At 35.5% G+C, this 23,994-nt stretch overlaps 1 protein-coding gene across 1 annotated transcript in view; it reads right to left on the bottom strand.

Annotated features, from left to right (window-relative positions):
- Positions 1–4,418: 4,418 nt before the first annotated feature.
- Positions 4,419–23,994, bottom strand: part of MREG (melanoregulin) — a 74,173-nt gene continuing 54,597 nt past the window's right edge. Inside the window, exons 3-5 of the mRNA XM_074191425.1 lie at positions 10,905–10,995; positions 8,828–8,991; positions 4,419–6,391 (exon numbers count right to left, since the gene is read on the bottom strand). Coding sequence (XP_074047526.1) covers positions 6,257–6,391; positions 8,828–8,991; positions 10,905–10,995 — 390 coding nt within the window. The 3' untranslated portion in view covers positions 4,419–6,256. The remainder of the gene's footprint in view (positions 6,392–8,827; positions 8,992–10,904; positions 10,996–23,994) is intronic.

Below are 23,994 nucleotides of genomic sequence, written 5' to 3'. Positions count from 1 at the left end.
CCAGTATTGAACTCCCTAAGAAAAAATCTCCAGGGCCAGATGGATTCACAAGTGAGTTCTATCAAACATTTAAGGAACAATTGGTTCCAATTCTATATAAACTCTTGGGGAAAACAAGAGAAGATGGAACTCTGCCTAACTCTTTCTATAAAATGAATATGGTGCTGATACCTAAACCAGGAAGAGTTAAAACAGAGAAAGAAAATTATAGACCTATCTCCCTGATGAATATAGATGTAAAAATCTTAAATAAAATATTAGCAAAATGATTACAACAAATTATGACTAGGATAATACATTATGATCAAGTAGAATTTAACCCAAGAATGTAGGGTTGGTTCAATATTAGGAAAACTGTTAGTATAACTAATTATATCAATAACAAACCTATCAGAAATTAGGTGCTGAATAGATGCTGAAAAAGCTTTTGACAAAATACAGTACACATTCCTACTAAAAACACTAGAGAGTTTAGAAGTAAATGGTTTGTTCCTTAGAATAATAAGCAGTATCTGTCTGAAACCATCAACAAGCATTATATACAACTGGGATTAGCTAGAGGCATTCCCAATAAGATCAAGGATGAAACAAAGATGCCCATTATCACCACTACTATTCAATATTCTACTAGAAATGTGAGTTTAAAAATAAGGAAAGAAAAAAGAAATTGAAGGAATTAGAATAGGGAAGGAAGAGACAAAACTCTCACTATTTGCAGATGACATGATTACCTAGAGAATCACAAAAAATCATCTAAAAACTACTAGAATTAATTAGCAACTTTGGCAAAGTTGCAGGATATAAAATAAACCCTCATAAATTCTCAACATTTCTATATATTACTAGCAAGGTGCAGCAGAAAGAGCAAGAAAGAGAAATCCCATTCAAAGTAACTTTAGACAATAAAAAATACTTGGGAGTCGACCTTCCAAGGCAGACTCAGAAATGTTTTGAAAACAATTACAAAACACTTCTCAGGCAAATAAAAATCAGATTTAAATAACTGGGCAAATATCAACTGCTCATAGATAGGCCAAGCTAATATAATAAAAAATGACAATTCTACCTAAATTAAACTACTTATTTAGTACCATACCCATGAAAATTCCAAAAAATTATTTTAATGAGTTAGAAAAAAATGTAAGTAAATTCATCTAAAATAATAAAAAGTTGAGAATTTTTGATAGTGGCTTAGCCCTACCAGATTTAAAAGAAATAGAGAGGTGGATCAGTGCAATAGACTAGGTGCAATAGCAGGAAATTATTATAGTAATCTGCTGTTTGATAAACCCAGAGTCCAGCTATTGGAATAAAAACTCTCTCTTCAATAAAAGCTGTTGGGGAAATTGGAAGTTATTATGGAAGAAACTTGGATTAGACTAAAACCTCACACCCTATACCAAGATAAGATCAAAATGGATACAAGATTTAGACAGAAAAAATGAGACTATAAGAAAACTAGGAGATCAAGGAATAGTTTACCTGTCATATCTATGGAAAGGGAAGCAGTTTATGACCAAGAAAGAGATGGAGAAAATCATTAAAAACAAACTAAATAATTTTGATTACATTAAATTAAAAAGCTTTTGCACTGACAAAACCACTGTAACCAAGATCAAAAGAAATGCAGTAAATTGGGAAACAATTTTTACAACTAGTATTTCTGGCAGAGCACTCATTTCTAAAAAATATAGAGAACCGAGTCAATTTAAAAAAAAACATTCCCCAATTGACAAATGGTCAAAGGATAAGCAAAGGCAATTTACAGATGAGGAAAGCAAAGCAATCCATACTCATGAAAAATTGCTCTAAATCACTAATTACTAGAGAAATGCAAAGTAAAGCATCTCTGAGGTACCACCTCATACCCCTCAGACCGGCCAATATAACCAGAAAGGACAATGATCAATGCTGGAAGGGATGTGGGAAATTTGGGACACTACTACATTGTTGGTGGAGCTGTGAACTCATCCAACATTTCTGGAGAGCAATTTGGAATTGTGCCCAAAAGGCAACAAAAATGTGCATACCCTTTGATCCAGCTATACCACTACTGGGACTATACCCTGAAGAGATCAAGAAAAAGGGTAAAAATATCACTTGTACAAAAATATTCATAGCAGTTCTGTTTGTGGTGGCAAAGAATTGGAAATCAAGGGGATGTCCATCAATTGGGGAATGGCTTAATAAATTATGGTATATGTATGTGATGGAACACTATTGTTCTATTAGAAACCAGGAGGGATGGGAATTCAGGGAAGCCTGGAAGGATTTGCATGAACTGATGCTGAGGGAGATGAGCAGAACCAGAAGAACACTGTACACCCTAACAGCAACATGGGGGTGATGATCAACCTTGATGGACTTGCTCATTCCACCAGTGCAACAATCAGGGACAATTTGGGGCTATCTGCAATAGAGAATACCATCTTTATCCAAAGAAAGAATTGTGGACTTTGAACAAAGACCAAAGACTATTACCTTTAATTAAAAATTAATTTAAAAAAACATTATCTTATTATATGATTTTGTTATCTCTTATACTTTATTTTTTTTCCTTAAGGATATGATTTCTCTTTCATCACATTCAACTTAGATCAATGCATACCATAGAAACAATGTAAAGACTAACAGACTGCCTTCTGTGGGGGGTGGGGGAAGGGAAATAAGGTTAGGGGGAAAATTGTAGAATTCAAAATAAATAAATAATAATAAATAAAATAAATAAATTCAGATTGGGGTGTACTGGAACCAACTCTATCTTATAGCTTACAAAAAAGATTTTTTTTAAATTTGAGTATTTTATTCAAAATCTATGACAACTACAAATCATAACTTGAATTATTTGGGGCTTTATTGTCTAGGCTTAGAAAGTATTAATAATATAATTTAAAACCTTTAAACAATTATGTGTGTGTGCATACTTTTTGCCCCTAGATATCTGTACAATAAACATTGTTGGAGCTCAGTAGAAATACAGGAGAAATGGTCAAGAGATGAAGGTATCATCAGACAAGAGGCCTGAGGACTAGCGTCTAGTGACAGTGATGATGAGGATGATGATGATGATGAAAAATGATGAGGACAACTGGTATTTTCACAGTTACTTCATGCTTAGAAAGTGCTTTATTTCCATAATCCATTTGATCCTCACAATGCTCCTACACACACTTGGCCCAGCAGCCTCTGTCATCACTAGAATCACTTCAGTGCTATTTCCATGTGTGAATTAGAGTGTCCCATAATTCTGGCTCTGACTACATTCTAGGGCTTCCAAGTATTCAGCAGGACAAGTCCTGGTATCAGTAAATCATTAGGTTACAGATGGAGCTGAAAAAAACACAACATTATAATATTCTCTCCTTTCCTAGACAAGGACTTTATTTGGATTTTATTAAGATATATGGGGACATCTGGCTTATACAGCAGATGCATCAGTGTTGTCAATAAGTCCCTACTGAATTATAGTTCTGCCCTTGATTAGTGATGTGAAGCTTCCTTCATGAAACTACTCTCTATGTAGAACCACAACTGTGGTGTAGTGACTGAGGTGGTGGCCTAGGGCCCTAAAATTTAGAAGGAATTTACCCTTAACAGCTGTCATCAAGTATAAATAAATGAACAAGGTAGCAAGAATGATTCTTTAAAACATAAAAATTGTCACATGGCACATTTCCTCCCTGCTTTCCCTAGCCCAGGTGAGTTTCTCTTGACCAATTCTACTCTCCTTCCTGAACTCCACACACATACCTATCCAACCCCATGGCAGCCTTGCAGTGTCCTAGACTCCCTGACCCATCCACCCCTACTTCTTCTTCCCAGATGAATTTGTTTTAAGAAGTTAATTTGAGTATTTTGCATCATAACCTGAGCACATTTTGCATTGCTTGTTCCAGGTGCAAAAATAATGGCAGGGGATAGCTCTCTCCCTATCATAGATTAGTCATCAACAAATTAAAAAAGACAAAGCACAAAGGGAAAGGAGACTGATATAGATATACATCTTCCTCAATATATTCTCTGCTCTTATGTATATTACAGAAATATCGTGAGAATAAATCAGTGATGTATATAAAACCTACTAGCATCAGTGTATAATTTAGTATGTTTTTTATAATCAGAGCTGCATTTCATTACCAGAAAGAATAGTTACTTGAGTCTTACGTTTTCCATAAATGCAACCAATTTCATCTATTCAGTAAAACAAGAAAGTAGAAAGCATAAAAGAGAAAATCAAAGAACTGAGATAAAAACAATTTACTCTCCAAAGTCTTTTTTCCCCCTACAAATTGAGCCTATGTTGGAACAACACAGAGACATGATAGGAAAGGTGCCTTTAGAAATGTATCTAAGTTGCATTCTTCAGAAATAACAAGCCTGCTATTTTGCTGCTTATTGAAATAAGAAATATATTTAACTGGTCTATCATTTTAGTGGATCATACAGCAACAGTGTCTCTTAATTTCTTCTATAAATGCATTCAATTGACAAAAGAGAAAGCTAGGGCAAAAATATTCTAGACAATTCTCTTGGAGAAACTAAACAGGACTGGGTTAGTCAACCATGTAGGTTTGAATTTAAAATAAAAATTTTAAAGTACCACGATTTTTCACAGTAATCAACTAATAAATCCAAAAGTCATTTAAACCTTTAAAATAAGATGCTAATATTTAAAAGGAGTTTACTTATCTAGGCAAACCTAGCAATCTGATTCAAGGCTCATTTCTCAGTTGTACAAGGAATCTTTGAAGCATTGGTGGCTGAAAGGTATGTGTTCAATTGTGTTATTTCATTGAGTGTCCTTTCAAAACTTAAGGTAAGTCTCAGACCCAGCCATGGCAATTAGGTTGCAGGCCTTGGTTATAGCTTCCAGACCAAAGGCAGTTCATACATGTAAACAAAAGCACTGTGTCCTTTTCTTAGGAGACTATCATTCTCCACTAACCATTGCTGATGAAATAAAAATAAGAGTATGACAACACAGAAAAAAAAAGAAAACCCCAGTAGTGTTCTATTTCAATAATTCAATAAGATTTATTAAGGACCTATGATATGTTTCTGCTAGGTGCTATGCACATGAACACAAAAACATAAATATGTTCCTTTCACATTACATTTTCCTGGAAATGAAACAAAATGAATAAATCTGGTTAAAAAAACAAGTTTTCGTTAGATATCCCTCTGACTCCTATGGATAATAGGAAGAATGACATCATTGGATTCAAGAAACTGCTATCTCTATATTTATATGTAGATAAAGCCCAAATTTTCCATCTCAATAACAATAAATCCAGCCTATCTAGCAATCTAGTAATTAGAAGGGTAGAAGATCAGAGTTGAAAGGAATCTAGAGGTTATATATTCTAACTCCTATTTAAAAAAAATCCCCTTTACACATTTCCTAACATGTAGCTTAGCAGCTTCTATCTGAATGCCTTCAGTGACGGGCAATTAACTATTCATCAAAGCATCTGCACCATTTTGAACTATTCCCACTTTGGAAACCTGCTTCTAAACCAGGACTTCTACACACCTTTTTGTTTTGTTTTGTTTTATCCTACAACATCTTTTTTGCATAAAATGTTTGGTAGTGATGTTCCTGAGGAGCCATGAGGAAATGAAGTATTTTTTCAATGAGTAATGAAAGATCACACCACATTCTCAGATTTAGTGTTGGGTTCAGCAAATTTTATTGTACACTATTTGAAAGTAGTTCATCCTGACATGGTATAAGCAGCAGTTTCCTATCAACTAAGATCATTTACTTGGTCTTAGATGTTCCTGCCCTGCCACCCCTCAACTGTCCCATCCACCACTAGATTATAATCTATTTGAGGGCAGGACCCATGTCTTATTTATCTTTGTCTCCATAGGCACCTAAGACTGTGCTTTGCACATAGGAGGCACTCAGGAAATTTGTTTGAGTCTGTTGAATTATTGAATTTTCCATTCATGAGATCGGCAAAATTTAAAGTTCTCCAAAAGGAAGTGCTGAGACCATGGATTTTCCCTGATGGTTTAAACACACACACGGTGAGTCCTCCTAGCTATAAGACTATAATCTTAACCATAATTATCTCCTAGAACAAGGCCCACACTAGGGCTAGTTTAGTCCTTCCTTGGAGCTAGGAAGGGTTCCATATTTGTTCCCCTATCTCCCTCCTACTTGTAACCTTCCAAAGAAAAGCAATGATGCTTTGGCTGGTTGCCCTGAGTCCCCAGGGTAAAAGTCAAGTTCTGTTCCAGATCCATCTCTTTAGGGACTTGGAAATGGAAGGTAGGCCAGTTCCTTCTGGCTGTCAGCCAAGTAGGTCAGTCCAGGCTTTTTGGGGTAAGTGAGGCTGGCCATTTTATAAAACTCTTCTGCAGCATCAAGAGCAATGAGGCGATCCTGTCAAAGCAAAATGCAGAGGCATAAGTAGGCAAGGCAGTGGCAAAAGACCCTCAAAGTCACCATTGAAATTCCTAGATGGTGACACCATTTATTAATATTTACCTAAAACTTACATGAACCAATGCAAAATGAAATGAACAGAACCAGAATAACTTTGTTATGACTTAGCTATTTTCAGTAATACAATGTCCAAGACAATTCCAAAGGGCTCGTGATGGAAAAAATGCTATCTGCCTCTAGACTATGATGGAGTCTGAATGCAGATCAAAGCATACTTTTTTTTTTACTTTATTTTTCTTGGGTGTTTTTTTCTCTTGTTTTTTGTTTTCTTTCACATGACTAATATGGAAATATGTTTTGCATGACTGCATATGTATAACCTATTCCAAAAAACTTGTTTTCTCAAGAAGAATAAGGGAGGGAAGGAGAGAATTTAGACTCAAAACTTTTAAAAAAAGAAGTGCTAAAATTGTTTTTATTACGTGATAAGAAAAAATTAAAATATTAAATCAATGTTTAATCAATCAACATATATTTAACACTGTTTAATTGTTAATCTTATATAAATTTTCCCTGTGTTGATAATCTCCAAATTATCCTATCTATAATTTATTCATATATAGTTGTTCATATGTTGTCTCCCCCATGAGACACTAAGTTCCTTCACGCTAACACACACACAACAACAAAAATATGTGTATTCCATAGTTATGTTCATGGTTGACCAAATACCAGAACAAGATATGACCTAGGAATCATTTTAGCCCAAGTTCCCCTATTCACAAAGGAGCAAACAAGAGGCCTACTTTTCTACTTAAACAAAGCTAGTTGTCTTTGCAATGAATCAATCAACAAGCATTTATCAAAATTACTAAATGTTTCATTTAAATTTTTTATTTAATTAAAATATATTAAGTTTATTTATTGAAATGAAGTTTCTAATTATAATAGTTCACATATATGCAGTGCTTTATGGTTCACAAACAAATTTTCCTCACAGATCTATGAGATAGCAGTGAAAATATTATTACAGCCTTCCATCTTATGGAGGGAAAAACTGAGGCCCAGGGAAATAAAGCAATTTGCTAAATATCAGTCTTGGAAAATTTTAGAATAGAAATTCAAATCCAGACCTCCAGCCTTACAGGTTTGTCCTCTGAGAATTCTTCCCAACTCGGAGCTCCTGTGATTTAGTGTCTCTAAATCTATTGCTCCATGACTATACTGTCTGATTTCTGGAAGCCCTGACTAATTCATAGGGTTCTTGCAAATATCAAGGAAGATGAATACTATATGAGGAAATTTTATGTAACCTTAAAGCATATATAAATGCTAACTCTGATTATGAGGCAATGGAAGGAGTGCTGAATTTGGAGTTAGAAAATCTGGGCTCAAATCCCAGTTCTACCACTTAAAACCTGTATAAGCTTGGAGGTCACTTAACATCTCCAGGTCTCAGTTCCTCACCTGTAAATCATCTGAAAAGCAAGGAGGTTGAACTGATCTAGTTTACAAGTATATCCCCAATATGTAGATCATCATCCTTTACTTGAATATCTTCAGGAATGGGCGACTCACTGCTTATCAAAGCAGGATCTCTGGGGACCCTTCCAATTCTAAACCTATTATCTTATAACCTTTTGACCCTAATCCTAGGCTGTTAATTGCTACCTTGATTCCTCTGAACTTCAGCTTCCTCATCTATAAAATAAGGAGTGATGGGTGAGGTTAGAGGATCATTAAAGTCATTTTCTGCTGGAAAATACTATGATCCTATGATATGGTGAAAAGTGTACTAGACAGATTCTCATGACCAGGGTATCTGGAAACATATTAATGCAAAAGCCCTCAATGGGGTCACAGTCTAATGGGAAAGACAACAAGCAAACAATATGTACAAACAAATTTGGGGGGAGGGGCAGAGGGGGATATTGAGAGAATAAATAGGAAATAATTAAGGGAAGGGGTGTTTTAGTCAGGGAAGTCAAAGGAAAGATAAGGAAGGTCTTTTCATGATCTAAATCTATAAATGTGATGATCTTTACCCAATTATCTCTTCCCTATTCCTCTAAAACCCCATGACCTTTGGCCCAGAGCTGATTTCCCTTTTATTGACCCAGTTCAAATCTTATCAGCTCTATGTCACACTGTTTATTAAAGGCTCAAGAGGGAAACCCTGGGGACAAAGTCCATCTACAATGAACAATCTCATCAATTCACAGCCTACAAAGGGATACTAAAGCTAGATTTGTCTCAAAGACTAAACTGGGGTGGGGGGGTTGGTGGAGAGGGTTGGAATCTCTCAACCAGTCTTGTCCTATTATAAATATTAAAGGTTGTAGGTAAGTACAAGCAGCCAATGCCAGAAATAAAAGAGGTATTGAGGTCAAGTTTGAGATTTAAGAGCAAAAGAAGCAAAATTCACCCACTTACCACCACAAAGAGGTACCTCTCTGAGAGTTCCCAATTTGATGGGAAAATATTTGTCTCTTCAGCAAGTTTTAACAATATCTCCCGTGCTTTTCTTGTGTTCTGTGAGTCACTGATGGTGCTAAGTTTAGTCACTGATAATAAGGAGTCTGCTTCCTTCTGAAAGCCTAGAACAAAAAAAAAATCACAATTGTAAAGTTGTGGTTTGATTAGAAAATGATTGCCCTACAGGCAATGATCATTTTTTACTGGGATGCATTGGTGAAGTGGCATCTTCAGTCTTCTATATCCTATCTAGAACATTCATCCCTCCCCACCTCCCGTGCTTCTTTCTGAGTGTCCAAAGCCACAGACAGGAAGATCCAACCTATCCCAGTCTGCCATCCTCCTTATGGTGTCAAAACTATGGACTCTTTTTCTTTCTGACTTCCTTCTGATCCAAGTTCCCACCAGGTGCAGTGGAAAGGAGTCTTACACCTGGAGTTAGGAAACCTAAGTTCACACTTCAATTCTACTACTTAATAAATGGGTGTGACTTTGGTAAATCATTTAAAACTCTTATTCTTAGTTTCTTCTTTTGTAAAATAAAGATAAGAGAATAGAGCCTACTTCACCAGCTAGAGAACTATCTAAGTGTGTTATTGTTATTAGGTTATTAGCCTCCTAACAACCTAGTTAAAATAATTCATGCAAAAATGTGAATTGTGTGGTTCTTCAAGAATGTTCACATTTTTGAAACAAGAGATGTAATACATATCTTTAATTGCTGTCAGACAGAACCAATCCTGAGGTCAAAAAAATGAGTAAAATCCCTGGACTTTATGCTATTGAAAGATTGTAACCCCTAGACTAGCATATTTCTGCTTCCAAGAAGTAAAACTTGCCCTGCCCTTTGAGGTTTGTTAAGGACATAGATGAAGAAAAAGGTACCTTGGAAACCATCAGACCTAGTCCCCTAATTTTATAGATGAGGAAACTGAGACAAACAGAGGTTATGTGATTTGCCCAGGGTCACAAAGCGTCTAGTGTCTAAGGCTATATTTGACCTGACTCCGTGTCCAATCCTCTACTCACAACTGTTAGGAATAATAATAGCAATTACCTCCCAGGGTTGTAGTGAAGTTAAAATACTGTAAAGCCAATATATAATAATATAATTTAAAAATATAAAATAAAATAAAGTGCTTGGAAAACCTAAAGGCACTAAATAACACCTTTTTTAAAGTGTAAAAAGTTTTAATCTATTCGATAGCTGTATAGTTAGAAAATAATATATAACAATAAATAAAAATAAAAGCTGTATATATTATATTACATTGTTACATTGTCACCTTATATTGTTACATTACATTAAATTATATATTATATTGTTCTATTATATATATATCAGTTCAGATCAAATTATGTCATATTATATCACTATATTAAATTTATTATATATAATAAAAGTCATATGTGTAATAAGAATAATAACACTAGCACTTGTATATAGTAAAATTTGCAAAGCACTTTATATGTAACCTCATTTGATTCTCACAATAAAGCTGTGGGAAAAGGTGCTATTATTATACCCATCTTAAGAAGAGAAAGTGAGACTTAAGAGAGATTAGCTTTCTTGTCCAAGTTCATGTAACTAATAATATATGTCTGAGGCAGAATTTGAACTCAGGTCTTTTGACTCAAATAAAACACTCTACCCACTATGTATGACTAGAACCACACAACTTTAGTGGAATAAAAATACAGTACCTAAAAATCAAAGTGCATGTGTATCCATCATTAAGACATAGTAAATTATGAGAAAATGGAAACATTATGTAGCTTCTCTTTATGTGAGCTCAAGAGAGATAGAAGTGAGCAAATAATCTTCACAGAGTAATCAGGCAATTCAAGGAAACTTTTGGTCAAACCAAAAAGCAAACCAAAATAAAACAAAAACCTCTAAGGAAGATAAAATTTTTGAAGGAAATTTTTTTCTATATCAGAATATTTTTATAAGAATGTGGACACAGTGGGGAAAAAACTCATTAAATAATCCCAGCTCCTCATAGTTATCCCTTAGTCTCATGAGATAGCATACCTAAATCTTCCAAAATGCGTTTCCATCTGTTTCTCACTTCCCTTCGAGTTCTTCGTAAGGTGTAGATATCATAATTGAGTTTTTGCCATTCCTGTGGAATAATCACAAAATATAGTCACTATTCCTTGTACCTCTACAGTGTCCCTTTGCTTTTGCTCTTGACTTCCAGACCTTTTAAGCAAAGGGCCAACAAATTTGCAAATTCTCTTCCTTAGTCTATAAGAAGCGATCACCATAGTTTCAAACATACTACTACCCCAGATCCTACTAAGGCAGAGCTTTGACTAGCAATGATGAGAAAGCATCAAACATTTACAGTTCTTCATGGGCTTTCTATCTTCCTATTGTGGAGGAAATGGAAAGCTTAAAGATTCTGAGACAGAAGAAACTTTAGAATGCACCAGTCCATCCCCCCACCTCATTAAGTGACTTCCTGCCTGAGGAATTTCTACTTTGGTAACAGGTCTTACATTGTGGAGACTTTCACTGATTTGGAACTGAAGGAGACAGCAGCAGTAAGAGTCCCCAATTCATAGTGCCCTAGAATGGCCCAACCACTTAGTGGAAAGGTAGTCTTTGCACCAACTTTAGGCTTATAAGGGAAAAGAATGTTAAACCTTTGATCCTATGAAATCTGAGCTCCAATCAAAGCCCTTTCTGCTTTGTAGGAATCCAAAGGAATTTGTGCTCCCCTGATATAAGCCTTCAAGAACCTAGAATCACTCCCTCAGTTCCAAACAGTGGAAACAGGGTGGAATTTTAGTGGTAACACTGTACTTCATAAAATGGAGAAAGTCTCAGAACAAAACCCTGGTTCCCATCTTCTGAGCTAATCCTTTCTTGACAAAGCTTATCTCTCAGGTACTCCACAATTATTCAAAATTGCCCAATTCTATGGATTTCATGTAGGAAGCCTACTTGTAGGTCATAATTTTGAAATCTGAATCTCTCCACTCTCTTCAAAGGGAATTTGAGAGTTAAGTACTTTTTTTAAAGGACAGTTACTGGAAAGTATTTTTGCAAGGGCCCATTAGGGGATAACATTATAAACCATTTTTATACCATTCTCACACCCATTTCCTGGAGCTTAACAGAACTAGGATATTGGCCCTGTGTATTCCCTCTTAAAATCCCCTGCCAGTGGTTCTGGCTGAAAGGATAGGCCTCTAAATATCTATTTAATTCTATTTAATAAGGGGCAAGTCTCATGATACCTTAGCTCCTCCGGTTTCACAGAAAACTCTTCTCTCTTCAATGAAGGCCTTTGTTCTCCAAGCTAGTTTACTGTTTCAAGGTTAACCTTGCTCCTTGCTCATGGACTTTGGTGGCTAGTTAATTCTCACAGAGAGGATCATACTATGTGAACCAACTTTGTGGCCCTAGTTTTGACTGAATTTTACAGGAGACAAGGAAGGATGAATTTGTACTGGTATCATTAGGAAAAAGTACTGACCTTAGACCCAAGAAATCATAGGGGGAAAGAGCAAGAGAAGGGAGCAAGCACATATTAAGCAATCTAAAAAATTATCTCATTTGATAATATTAATATTAATTAGAGGAATATAATTTTGGAACTAGAAGAAGTCTTAAAAAGTTATGTAGTTTAATAACACTATATTGTTTTATTCATATAAGGAAATTTATTCTCATAGGAGTGACTCCCTTCACCCAGTCAATAAACCCTAGTGACTCCCTATTTACCTCTGGGATCAAGGATCAAGGATCAAGGCCCTGGAGTCAGGAAGACTCATCTTCCTGAGATCAAATCTAGCCTCAAACACTTACTGGCTATGTGACCCTGGGCAAGTCATTTAACCCTGTTTGCCTCAGTTTCCTCACCTGTAAATGAAGAAAACAGAAAACAACTCCAGTAGCTTTGCCAAGAACAGCAGCAACAAAATTACAGATCAAGTCTAAAATATACTCCTTGGCTTTTAAAACTTTTTCACAATCTCATTCCCTCCTACTTTGGAGTATGTGAAAGGAAATAAATTGTAAAAAAAAAAGATTCCTACTGACCTTCCTGGTCTCTCCCACATGGGACAGTCCATTTCCCAAGTCCTTATCTTTCCATTAGTTCTTTGGCATGACTTGGCTTGCTCTCCCTTTTCACCTTCATCTTCTGTTTTCCCTGATCTCCTGTAGGACTCACCTTCTATAGGAGACATCTTCCTCTATTTCCTTTCAGTGTCTTCCATCTGAGATATTTTCATTTGCACTGTATATATCATACATGGTTTGTAGTTTGTCTCCTCCATTAGAATATTAGCTTCTCAACACAGGTTCTGTATTTTGGCTTGCCATTTATATCTCCAGATCTTAGCACCATGTCTTAGATATAGTAGATGCATGATAAATATGTGTTCTTTGACTGACTTTGATTAAAATCATGTCCCTAATGAGTGGCAGGGCTAGGACTTGAAACCACATCCTTTAAATTCAGATACTCTGATCAACTCCAATGTATCACACATTCTCCTTGGTTTCAAATTCTGATGAATTGTGTCTGCTGGCTAGTTTAACCTCCTTTGTGTAAAATGAGAAATATAATGCTTATATTATCCTAAGGATTTGAAAACACAATACATATTATCTCATTCCTTCCTCACAAGGATCCTGTGGGGTGCCTGATTTTATTGTCCACAATTTCCAGGTGAGAAAACTGAGACTGAGAGGGGTTATGTGACTTGTCCAGGGTTACACAGAAAAATCAGTTAAATTAAACCTCAGGACTTCCTGATTTCAAGTCCAAAATTCTGTTTACTTTGCCACCTAGCTACCCAAAACCAGAGATCATCATAGATAACTGCTTGTGGCTTAACAGAAATGACACTGATCCATAAAAATTCAAGAACATAGTTTAATAGACTTTAGCATGCCAAAAATCCATAATTTCCAAATTATATTTATTCATAGAATACAAAGTTTTGAAAATATAGAAATGCAGCAGAGGAAATCAAATCCATGAGTGACCAGCAAAAAGTACACATCATTTCTATTATTCTACCTACTACTGGAACTGTGCTGAAGACAATTTCAAAGAATTATAGAATATAATCTATATACCAACATTTATTATTTATTCAATTATAAAAATGAAGACCCTATGTGATAGTAAACATTATATTAAACATAAATGAATAATAGTTAGATAGTGAACAGTCCCAGACTTATTCCTGTTAGAATTCTATAATGCTAGCTGAGATGAGATAACAATTTTATTATTATTATTATTATTATTATTATTGAATTTATATAGCAGCTAAGGCATTCAAAACTGCTACATATGTATGTTTATATGTACATGTATACATATAAAATCTCATTTGACCCTCACAATGATATGAGGCACACATTATAGATATTGTTTCTATTTTCTTCAGAAAGTCAAAAGCATTTAATTTTAAAATCTTTAAATTTAATGACAATTTATGAGCCTTAAATTTCAACAATTTCCCAGTCACATGATCAATAAGATGGAGGACCAGACATTTTCTCTGACCCTGAAAATGACTTAGGTTTCTCCAAAAGAGGAATTAAATGCAATTCATAAAGCAATTTCATCTCTCTAGGACACCAAGAACCAAATGAAGTAACAATTCAAAGAGTTAACAGCTAATTAGGCTAATCTCTAATCCCTAATATAATTATTCAGCAGCCCCTCCTGCTTTGGCAATCCAGTTCTAGAAGGGCTATACAAGCCAATCCACAGACTTGCCATAGAAATGAAATCAGACTTTCCAAAGCTCATGCTGGAGAAAAACAAAAGGTCGATGCTTGTTCTGGCTGGGACCACAGTTAGCAGCACTCGGTGTTAAATCAGAGCTCAGCCAGAGAACAGAGAAACCTGGATCAGAATACTAGCAGGATTGGCTCTCTGCTAAGCCTGAGGGAAAGTGCCTGGCATCTAACCAGTGCCAATTCATTTGAGGATTCAGAGTGAGGCCTGCGAAACATAAATTCCCTGTTGTGGTGAAGATTTATTTAGTTTGGAGGTCTAGTTCCCAGGGAAATCATCATCAAAGGGGAAAGAGACAAAAACTCAGCAAGTGGGAAAAACAAATTACTAAATATTTTAGGAAAAAATATGTCAAATATTTTGAACATAAGCTCAAAGTTTTTGTTAAGACATTAACAAGAGAAAGTAATAAAGCCTCTAGATCAATTAATTTAATGCAGACATCTATAAATAAATATTGTAAGACAAAAATGAAAGCAATAACTGATGAGACAGAGGAAACTAGATTCCCAAAGAAGCATGGAACCAAATAGGATATTATAGTGTGATAGAAAAGAAAAAAGAAAAAAATGTGAAAGCATAAAACACAGTGCCTGACTCATAGAAGGTGCTTTATTCATGTTGACTGAATGGTTGAATACATGGCCTGTATGGCATTAATAATTGACAGAAGAGAAAACCTTGAATTCATTGTGGCCAACCTCATCAAAGAAACAAAAGAGAATAATTAGTAATGAAAATAAACAGAAGTAAAAGACAACCTGAAACAAAAGAGGCAAAAAGCAATAATTCTGAAAGAAAACATAATCTCTATATAAGAAAAACATATTGCTCTCAAAGACAAGATGCATGAACTACTTAATGTAAAGTGAGGCATAAAAGGAAAAAATGATGAAGAGGGAGAAAATCCTTTTTAGGAAAAAAAAGTACCGAAAATGAAAACTTATAAATCAAATAAATGAAAAATTATAAATCAAAGTGAGAAAAGAAAAAGATTTTCTTGACTAATTAACAGAAAAGGAAAGAAAGATTTAGATAATTTGATGAAAGTGACAAGTGGAAACAAAACTCTGGAACTAGGGAAAAGGACAACAAATGGAGGAAGAAAGTTTTGAGAAGAGAACTGCTGTAGTAACTAAAATAATTAAGGACAATATGTTTTTAGAGAAGAATATGGAGAAATTCTAATTTGAGGAGGGAAAATCATTAAAAGCAAAAGGAGGAAAACACAGACCTCTCAGAACTTCAAATGTGAATGCATTAAACAAACCAATTGAAAAAAGTGACAATTTGATAAGAAAACAAATACCCACAATCCTTTGCTTTAAAAAAAACACACCTAAAAACACATATGCATACAAAATAAAAATTCATGACTAGAACAAAATTTACTATGCATAAAGTGAATTTTTAAAACCAGGAACTGCAATTATGCTATCTGATAAAACGAAAGCAAACCTTAACAACATAAAATAAGAGAATCAAGGGAAAATATTTTGCCAAAAAGAACTACAGACAAAATAATATCAATTATTAAACTTATGTGCTCCAAATGCTTCAGCAACTTAATTAATAAAAGAAAAATTAATTGAACTGTAAAAAGACATTGATATGTACTTCTCAATCTTGCCTTCTTTCCCCAGGAAATTCATTATTAGGAAATTGCATTCTCCTACAGCAAGATTGACAAGACTGACTTGGTACCCACATCTCATCAGTATCCTCTGGTCCTCTGAAACTCTGATTGGAAGACAATGATATAAGTTCCAGGACCTTTATTTAAGGAGAGGGCCCAGTACGGTCTTCTCCTCATTTCCCACCTAGTTACCCTATTTTTGGACTGCTTTAGATTTCAAAATCATATCCCTAACTCCTGGTGCCTTCCCTTTGTCCTCCTCTCTCTCCTTTTCCCTACCAATCCTCCCATTTTAGCTTCTTTTTGTGTGTTGCCTTTTGCCTATTAGATAGTAAATTCCTTAAAAGTAAAAACTATTTTTATTTTTATTTATATTCCCAATCCTTAGCACAGTTCTTGGATCATTGTAGGTGTTTAAAAAATATTTATTGCCTGACTGACAGATAAAGAAAGTGAGATCCAAAGACTTGTTCAAAGTGACACAGTCCCAGAAATGGGACTAGCCCCCTCAAAATTCAGTGCTCTTCCTCCTAAAGGATGATAAAATACAACCCGCAAGAAAGCATTAACTGCATCCTGATTCCCACCTCTGCCTAACTAGTCAATGAAGCAAAAACCAGCAGTAAAGTTACAGCCCAAACTAGAGAAATAATCAGAGGTATTGCTGTTAAATATCTAACACCTGGTTCTCCAAAAAATAAAATATATCTGGGATATCCTTTTAAATTTAATCTGCATCATTAACATTTTCTCTCCAACATGATCTTAAGTCCAGACAAAGCAACAAAACAATAAATGATTTGAACTGTTTGCTGATTTCCTAGGCATAAATTTTCACACTCAAAATTTAACAATAACCTTTCAAGAGCCTTTATGAAGCTCTAGCTCACCTTAGGAGATAATTTCAGGTTCAAAGAAAGTCTCCAAACACTTTTTAATGTCCTTAAGCATGCCTGGCTGCTAAGTACATGGAAACTCTTAGATTCGGTATGGTTGTTAGGGAAGTTAAGTGATAGAGTGGATATAGTACTTGGCCTTGAAGACAGGAGGAGCTGAGTTCAGATCCGACTTAAAACATTTGACACTAGTTCTGTGACATTGGGCAAGTCACCTAACCCTAATTGCCTCGAATCCAGGGTCATCTCCTGTCCTCGTGATTCACATCTGACTACTGGACCCAGATGCTCTAGAGGAGAAAGTGAGGTTGGGGACTTAGCACAGTATCCCCTCACTCAAAACCAAGTCATGTGCTCATCATGGCATCACCTCCCTGATGTCACTGTCTTCTTTGAGAAAGAAGAATAAACATCATGGCAGTTGGCTATACCCACTCATTTTACCAAATTGCTGGCTTGGCTTTCATCCATTATTAATGAGCCTAAGAGCAGAAAATATAACATTAAAATTGTTTTAAATTAAAGATAATTAATCAAATGTCAGTATGGAATCATGAAAGTTCTACCCAACTAAAAAGCATTGTCAAGCAGTTCCTGATTTGTCATGCACCATCAAAAACAAAATCTGGTCTCTAAGTGAAGAAAAATTACTTATTAAAACAGTGCTATATCAATTCAAACTTATACTAAAGTAAGCAGTTACAACATTTTAAACTGCATTTTTAGAAATAACTTCAAAAATGATTATGGACAATATTGGGCTCTTAACATGGGGGCCATAAATGTGGGCTTTTAAATATATATATATACTTTGTAACTATTTCATTATAGTTTCCTTTCTTATTCTATGTATTTTATTTTATTCATTTAAGAACATTATTCTAAGAAGGGATTCACACGCTTAACTGGACTGCCAAAGGAGTCCACTATACAAAGGATTCTAATCTAAAAAATGTTCCCCTTAATAAGTGAACTTATAACTTTAACAGTATGAAAGTCAGGTTAATTGAATCATTAGCTTACTGCAATCAAAATGGAATTTGGAGACCATCTACTTCAAACTCTTCATTTTATAGAAGAACAACTGAGGTTCATAAAGATCACATGATTATCCAGGATCATCAGCTATGATAGCAAGTGTCAGAGGCAGGACCTGAACCCCAGCCCTTTGCCACCTAATCCAGTACTCTATTTACAATCCCACACTGGTATAAACATAATTCTCAGGATGGGAATGACAAGATATTTCTGAGGAAAAAAAGAACAACTTCAATATGCTGATGGACTGAAAGAGAATGAGAAGATTCAGATTTCGTATTCTTTTCAGGTTTGACCTCCTGAGGAGGTACAAAGCTTAAATTTTCTAAAGCTGCTCTTGCAGGACTCTAAGTAGACCTGATAATTTACCAGTCAAGCGATGTGCTAGTTGACACAGATGTCCACACCTGGCCTCATTTCTCCTTGACCCCAAAGCCTGTGCCAGAGAAGTTGTCAAACAGAGATCTCACTGCAAGGATGTTGCTTTTGAAAAGACAAGGGCACAACCTCCGACACTACTTAGTCAAACCCTGATTCAGAGGAGGTGAGAGAGAGAGAGAGAGAGAAACAAGAGTTTCAAAAAAAAGTAAGAAGGAGGCAAAGATTTGAGTGACTGATGCTCTCCCTTCCCCTAGGCAGAGCTGCTTTCTGCTCTTTTAATTTATATCATTATGTCCACTCCTGGACATAATGGACACTCTACTTTGTACATTGTACTTAATACAAAAAAAATTCTCTATTGAAAGAATATCAACCATAGCAAAAATAAATTTTATTCAATTCTCTTAAATAAGAAACTGCTCCAAGCAGATGCTAGATTTCTTATCAAATTTTCCACCACTAGCATCAAGAGCTATATCCCCATGTCTTTGGTATTAAGCAATCTGTTTACTGAATACTACTAAACAGATACTTGCCCCAAACCTCAGAGAACTTACATTTCTAAACATAAGACTGTTTCAGAGACATTTCTTTTAAAAGTACTAAGGTGGACCTATATGATCAGATAATTACTGCATAGCTAAATATATATATAAATTTTAAAAAGTCTGCATAGGGGAGATGAATATTTGTGTACACCTGCAGATTAGCCAAATGTTCCTGAATTAAAGTTGCTGCATAGGTGGTAGGACAGACTACATTGGAACCTTTCAATCTTTTCCTTATGGTTTCTCACCATCTTATGTCATTAAATAAAGACCCATGAGTAAGCACCTCTTTGTGTTTCCAAAGTGCTCTTGGACCAGTTCCTAAAATAAATGTCAGGGGTTTTTAAAAGAATAAAAAAAAATTTGCTTTTTCTTCTTTTTTCGGTATCTATTTTGTTTATTTATCTTTTATCCCCTTGCTTCATGGAATCACACACTGGAAACAGGACTTTTTCATTGTCTTTGATAATATCCAGTGCAGTGTCCAAACACAAAGGAGAAGTTCCGTATGGTTAGAAGGGTTGTCTACATACTCCTGTTTGCAATGATATTGTGCTGATGGCAAAAATTTTGGACAACTTCAGAGCTTACTTTTGAGATCTACAACCACTTAAGAAGGGTTTAGCCTAACAGTACAGAGAGAGAGAGAGAGAGAGAGAGAGACAGAGAGACAGAGAGACAGAGAGACAGAGAGACAGAGAGACAGAGAGACAGAGAGACAGAGAGACAGAGAGACAGAGAGACAGAGAGACAGAGAGACAGAGAGACAGAGAGACAGAGAGACAGAGAGACAGAGAGACAGAGAGACAGAGAGAATGAGCATGTGTCCCAGGGAAAGTAAACTGGATTAGCAAAAGCAAAAAGAGAACATGGGTTCTCATCTCTTATCTGTCATTTTCCATGTGACCTGGTATACACCACCTAATGCCTCTGTGTCTGTTTCCCCATCTGAAAAATAAAGGAAGGAATGGGAAAAGATGACCTCTAAAATCCCTTCTTAGTATCAATCTATGATCCTATGGAGAAGAAAGCCTTTGTTCAGACTGCGATATAGGCAACTGGATGAATATCCCATAGAATTGGTCTATCAATACATAAGCAGTCGAATAGAAGAAAAAGAAGGGACTAGGTTAGGTTTTGAAAAGTAGATGACCCTTTCAATATTTCCAAGTTGTACTCTGAAAGAAAAAAAAATCATCTTTTTAACATCAATGGTCTTCCAGTGATGGTGTAAATCATGGGGCATCCAATCTCCAAGAAAACAAAATTTAAGAATTATGAAAATCATTGGATGCCTAAATTCTATGAGATAAATGTTGGGGGAAAGAAAGAAGATTAAACTATGTAGAACGTTAAGCTAGAAGGAACCTTAGACATCACTTGGTCCAACTTCTCACCCATGTAGGCATTTCCCCCCAGTGCCACACCTCCCCATCACATTCCTCATTCAGGATTATCTAACATATAATCTGCTTTTTAAAAAACTCCAGTTTTTGTGGTATATGTATGTCATGGAACACTATTGTTCTATTAGAAACCAGGAGGGATGGGATTTCAGGGAAACCTGGAGGGGTTTGCATGAACTGATGCTGAGTGAGATGAGCAGAACCAGAAAAACACTGTATACCCTAACAGCAACATGGCAGTGATGTTCAACCTTGAAGGACTTGCTCATTCCATCAGTGCAACAATCAGGAACAATTTTGGGCTGTCTGCAAAGGAGAGTACCATCTGTATCCAGATAAGGAGCTGTGGAGTTTGAACAAAATGCAAGGACTATTCCCTTTAATTTAGAAAAAAACAGATATCTTATTGTCTGATCTTGTTACCTCTTAGACTTCTCTTTAAGGATATGATTTCTCTCTCATCACACTCAATTTGGATCAAGGTACAACATGGAAACAAAGTAAAGCCTGACAGAGTTCTTTCCATGGAGGGGTGGGGGGAGGGAAGCAAGATTGGGAGGAAATTGCAAAACTCAAATAATATCTTTAATAAAAATAAATTTAAAAATTAATTAATTAATTAATTAAAAATAAAAAAACTCCAGTTTTGGCAGAAAGATAAATTCACCTTTCCCATTGTTTCACAACTCTAGCTATTAGAATTTTTTTTTTACCTATACTGACGTGTAAGCCATCTGCCTATAAGTTTTCCTCATATCGTGAAATACATAAAATTACAAAGGAAACTAATTATATTGAAATACAAGTTTACCCCAAATTAAGAATTTCTGGTAAATGATCTCATCACCCATTTGACTTAAATAATCTAAGCAGCCTAGAAGCCAAGTTAAGGAAGTTAGTATGGGAGGATGAATCTTTATTTGTGACTTGGGGGAAACCTGTCATCACCAACACCCTTACCTCATCCTAGTCCTCACTTCTCATGCCCAGACACCACCCCATTCCCTACCATTCAGTAATGCTACCTTGCATCCAAGAATGAAAGCACTATAGGGCTTTCCCACAAGTCTATTCTGCAATAATGCAGGTACTAATCTATTTTCTTATTTGACCTTAAGAAAACATGTCATTCAATCATCCTTCTTCTCTGAAATGTTCTCATCACTCCTTTTTTACCCTCAGGATGTAGCCTGGTGTGATCTGAACATCCCCTTCAAATCCCTAGAGAGGCTTTTAAAAGGATAGGCTTACACAATCAATTTGATTCATATGAGTTGCTTCCTCCTCAGAAGTTAATGAGCTCCACAAACACTGGAAATAAACTTAACATTTCCTTAAAATTTCTTTTTGTTTTCAAGTGGGAATCAAAATGTATCTTCCTAAAAATGCAGATAGAGGGGCGGCTAGGTGGCGCAGTGGATAAAGCACCGGCCCTGGAGTCAGGAGTACCTGGGTTCAAATCCAGTCTCAGACATTTAATAATTACCTAGCTGTGTGGCCTTGGGCAAGCCACTTAACCCCATTTGCCTTGCAAAAACCTAAAAAAAATGCAGATGGAAAGGAATTTCCTATGGGATTCACTTTCTTTTCCTAAGAAGGTGCCTAGTTTCATTGATCATTAGGCAACTAGGCACTTGTCTTAACTTGATATCACAGGACAGGTGTATGGGTCAATCTTTTTGAGAAATGACAACTATCTAAAACGAGGTCTGTCTGGTAAAGACTGATAATCACTGACTTCCCTTGTTGGAGGAAGAGAGGCAGAATCATAGAGTAGAATTTTAAGTCAAAAGATGGAATGAAAGGAAAGGTCTCATATTATGTGTATCCATTTTCCATTTACAATTTAAGTCAGCAACAATAGCATTTACTATTTGCTAAATCATTTTCATTCATGCTTTCTCCTTTCCATAGTCATTCCTAGGGAAAAAAATGTGAAACTATCCAACATTTCTAAAGTGGTTTATGGGGAGTTTGGGTGTGGATGGGGAGGGAATGAGATGAGACTGGACCTTTGATTTCATTGATCTGGGTGTTCATAGGGAAGGGGCACTCTATCAATGTCAGTAGACATTCTCATTGAAACCCAATGGATCAGCAATGCCTGTTAAGCTAGAAGAGATGATTTATGAAGGCATGTCATGATAGGTATCTGTGGACAACTCCCTTCATCTCTCATCTAATATTCTAATACTTAGAGAGAAGAAGCTGACCTAGTCTGGTAGAGGGAGTACCCTCACTGTGAACTCCCCATGCTGATAAAATCCCAAGAAAAGTTCCTGTCCTTATCCAAATAGTGAAACTACATGATAACTGAGCTTCTTCCCAACTATGACATTTTCTAAGTGTGGTACTGGAGAAAACACCACTGAGGGCAGTGATAGGAACCCAATCATACTAGTTTTTCACAATCAACTGCTAAATTTTCAGTATTAGTATTTATTCCTGGGAAATCAGCAAACAATACAAACTAGGATTTGATTTATTGTTCTGTAGATTGTCTATATTTAAGAAAATCATGAAAAAGGTATATAATACAGATTGAATTTAAAAGTGTGTCATATATAATATTTATATTTATTCTTCATTCATTCATTGGTTTACTTATTGGTTTTATTCACTTATTTATTTGTTGGTTTTGCTTTTAATTTATTCTGGCAAAGAAGTTGTTAAACATTAACCAGTACTTGCCTGGTATTAAGGTTTATTCCTTTATACATATACATACACCATAAGCAGGGAAAGCAGGGAAAAGGTGAAATAACTTCATGCAACTCTATGCTTCGTCCACAAGGAGGCAAACCTCTTCGAGTCTACTTGCTTCCCCTATAAAGCTTGGATGAAAATTCAGGGTCCCCAGTGGATAGCACACTGGGCTGCTATAGCAATCTATACATTGCTCTCTAAAAAGAGGATGATTTTTGATTAAAGAATGAAGTCATGTGGGACAATTAAACCTATTGTGGGGTAAACAATGGATTCATACCATCTGGGGAAGAAATTAATTTTTCTTGTTGTGTGCTGCACAATTCAGTTTTGGGAACTTTGATCAAGTCATATAAACTCTCTGTTTCTACATCTGTAAACTGATAAGTGTGGTTATTTCTTCCAGGGCTAAATAGTTTGGTACTATGAGCCTATAATCTCTTGATTTCTCCAAACTTTGGCCTGAAATCTTATAGCTAATTCCTATACTTTAATTGTGTTCATTGATGCAAGAATTTTTAATAATAATTTTAAAATAATTTATCATATCTGTGCAAATACTTTAAATACAAATAATTATAAAATGTTAGAGTTTTACTTTTAAATAAACGTTTTTACCCTCCTCTTTCTGGTATGTGGAAATGTTCTTTGTCTATCGATGTAGTTTGATCTTTAAGAATTATTCTTAAAATTATATTAAACTATAATTATATTTAAATGACAAATGGTCCAAACACTTA

This window comes from Macrotis lagotis, chromosome 6 (genome assembly GCF_037893015.1).
Source record: "Macrotis lagotis isolate mMagLag1 chromosome 6, bilby.v1.9.chrom.fasta, whole genome shotgun sequence".
NCBI lineage: Eukaryota > Metazoa > Chordata > Mammalia > Peramelemorphia > Peramelidae > Macrotis > Macrotis lagotis.
The sequence above is the reverse complement of the archived record's forward strand: the minus strand, read 5'-3'. Positions and strand labels throughout refer to the sequence as shown.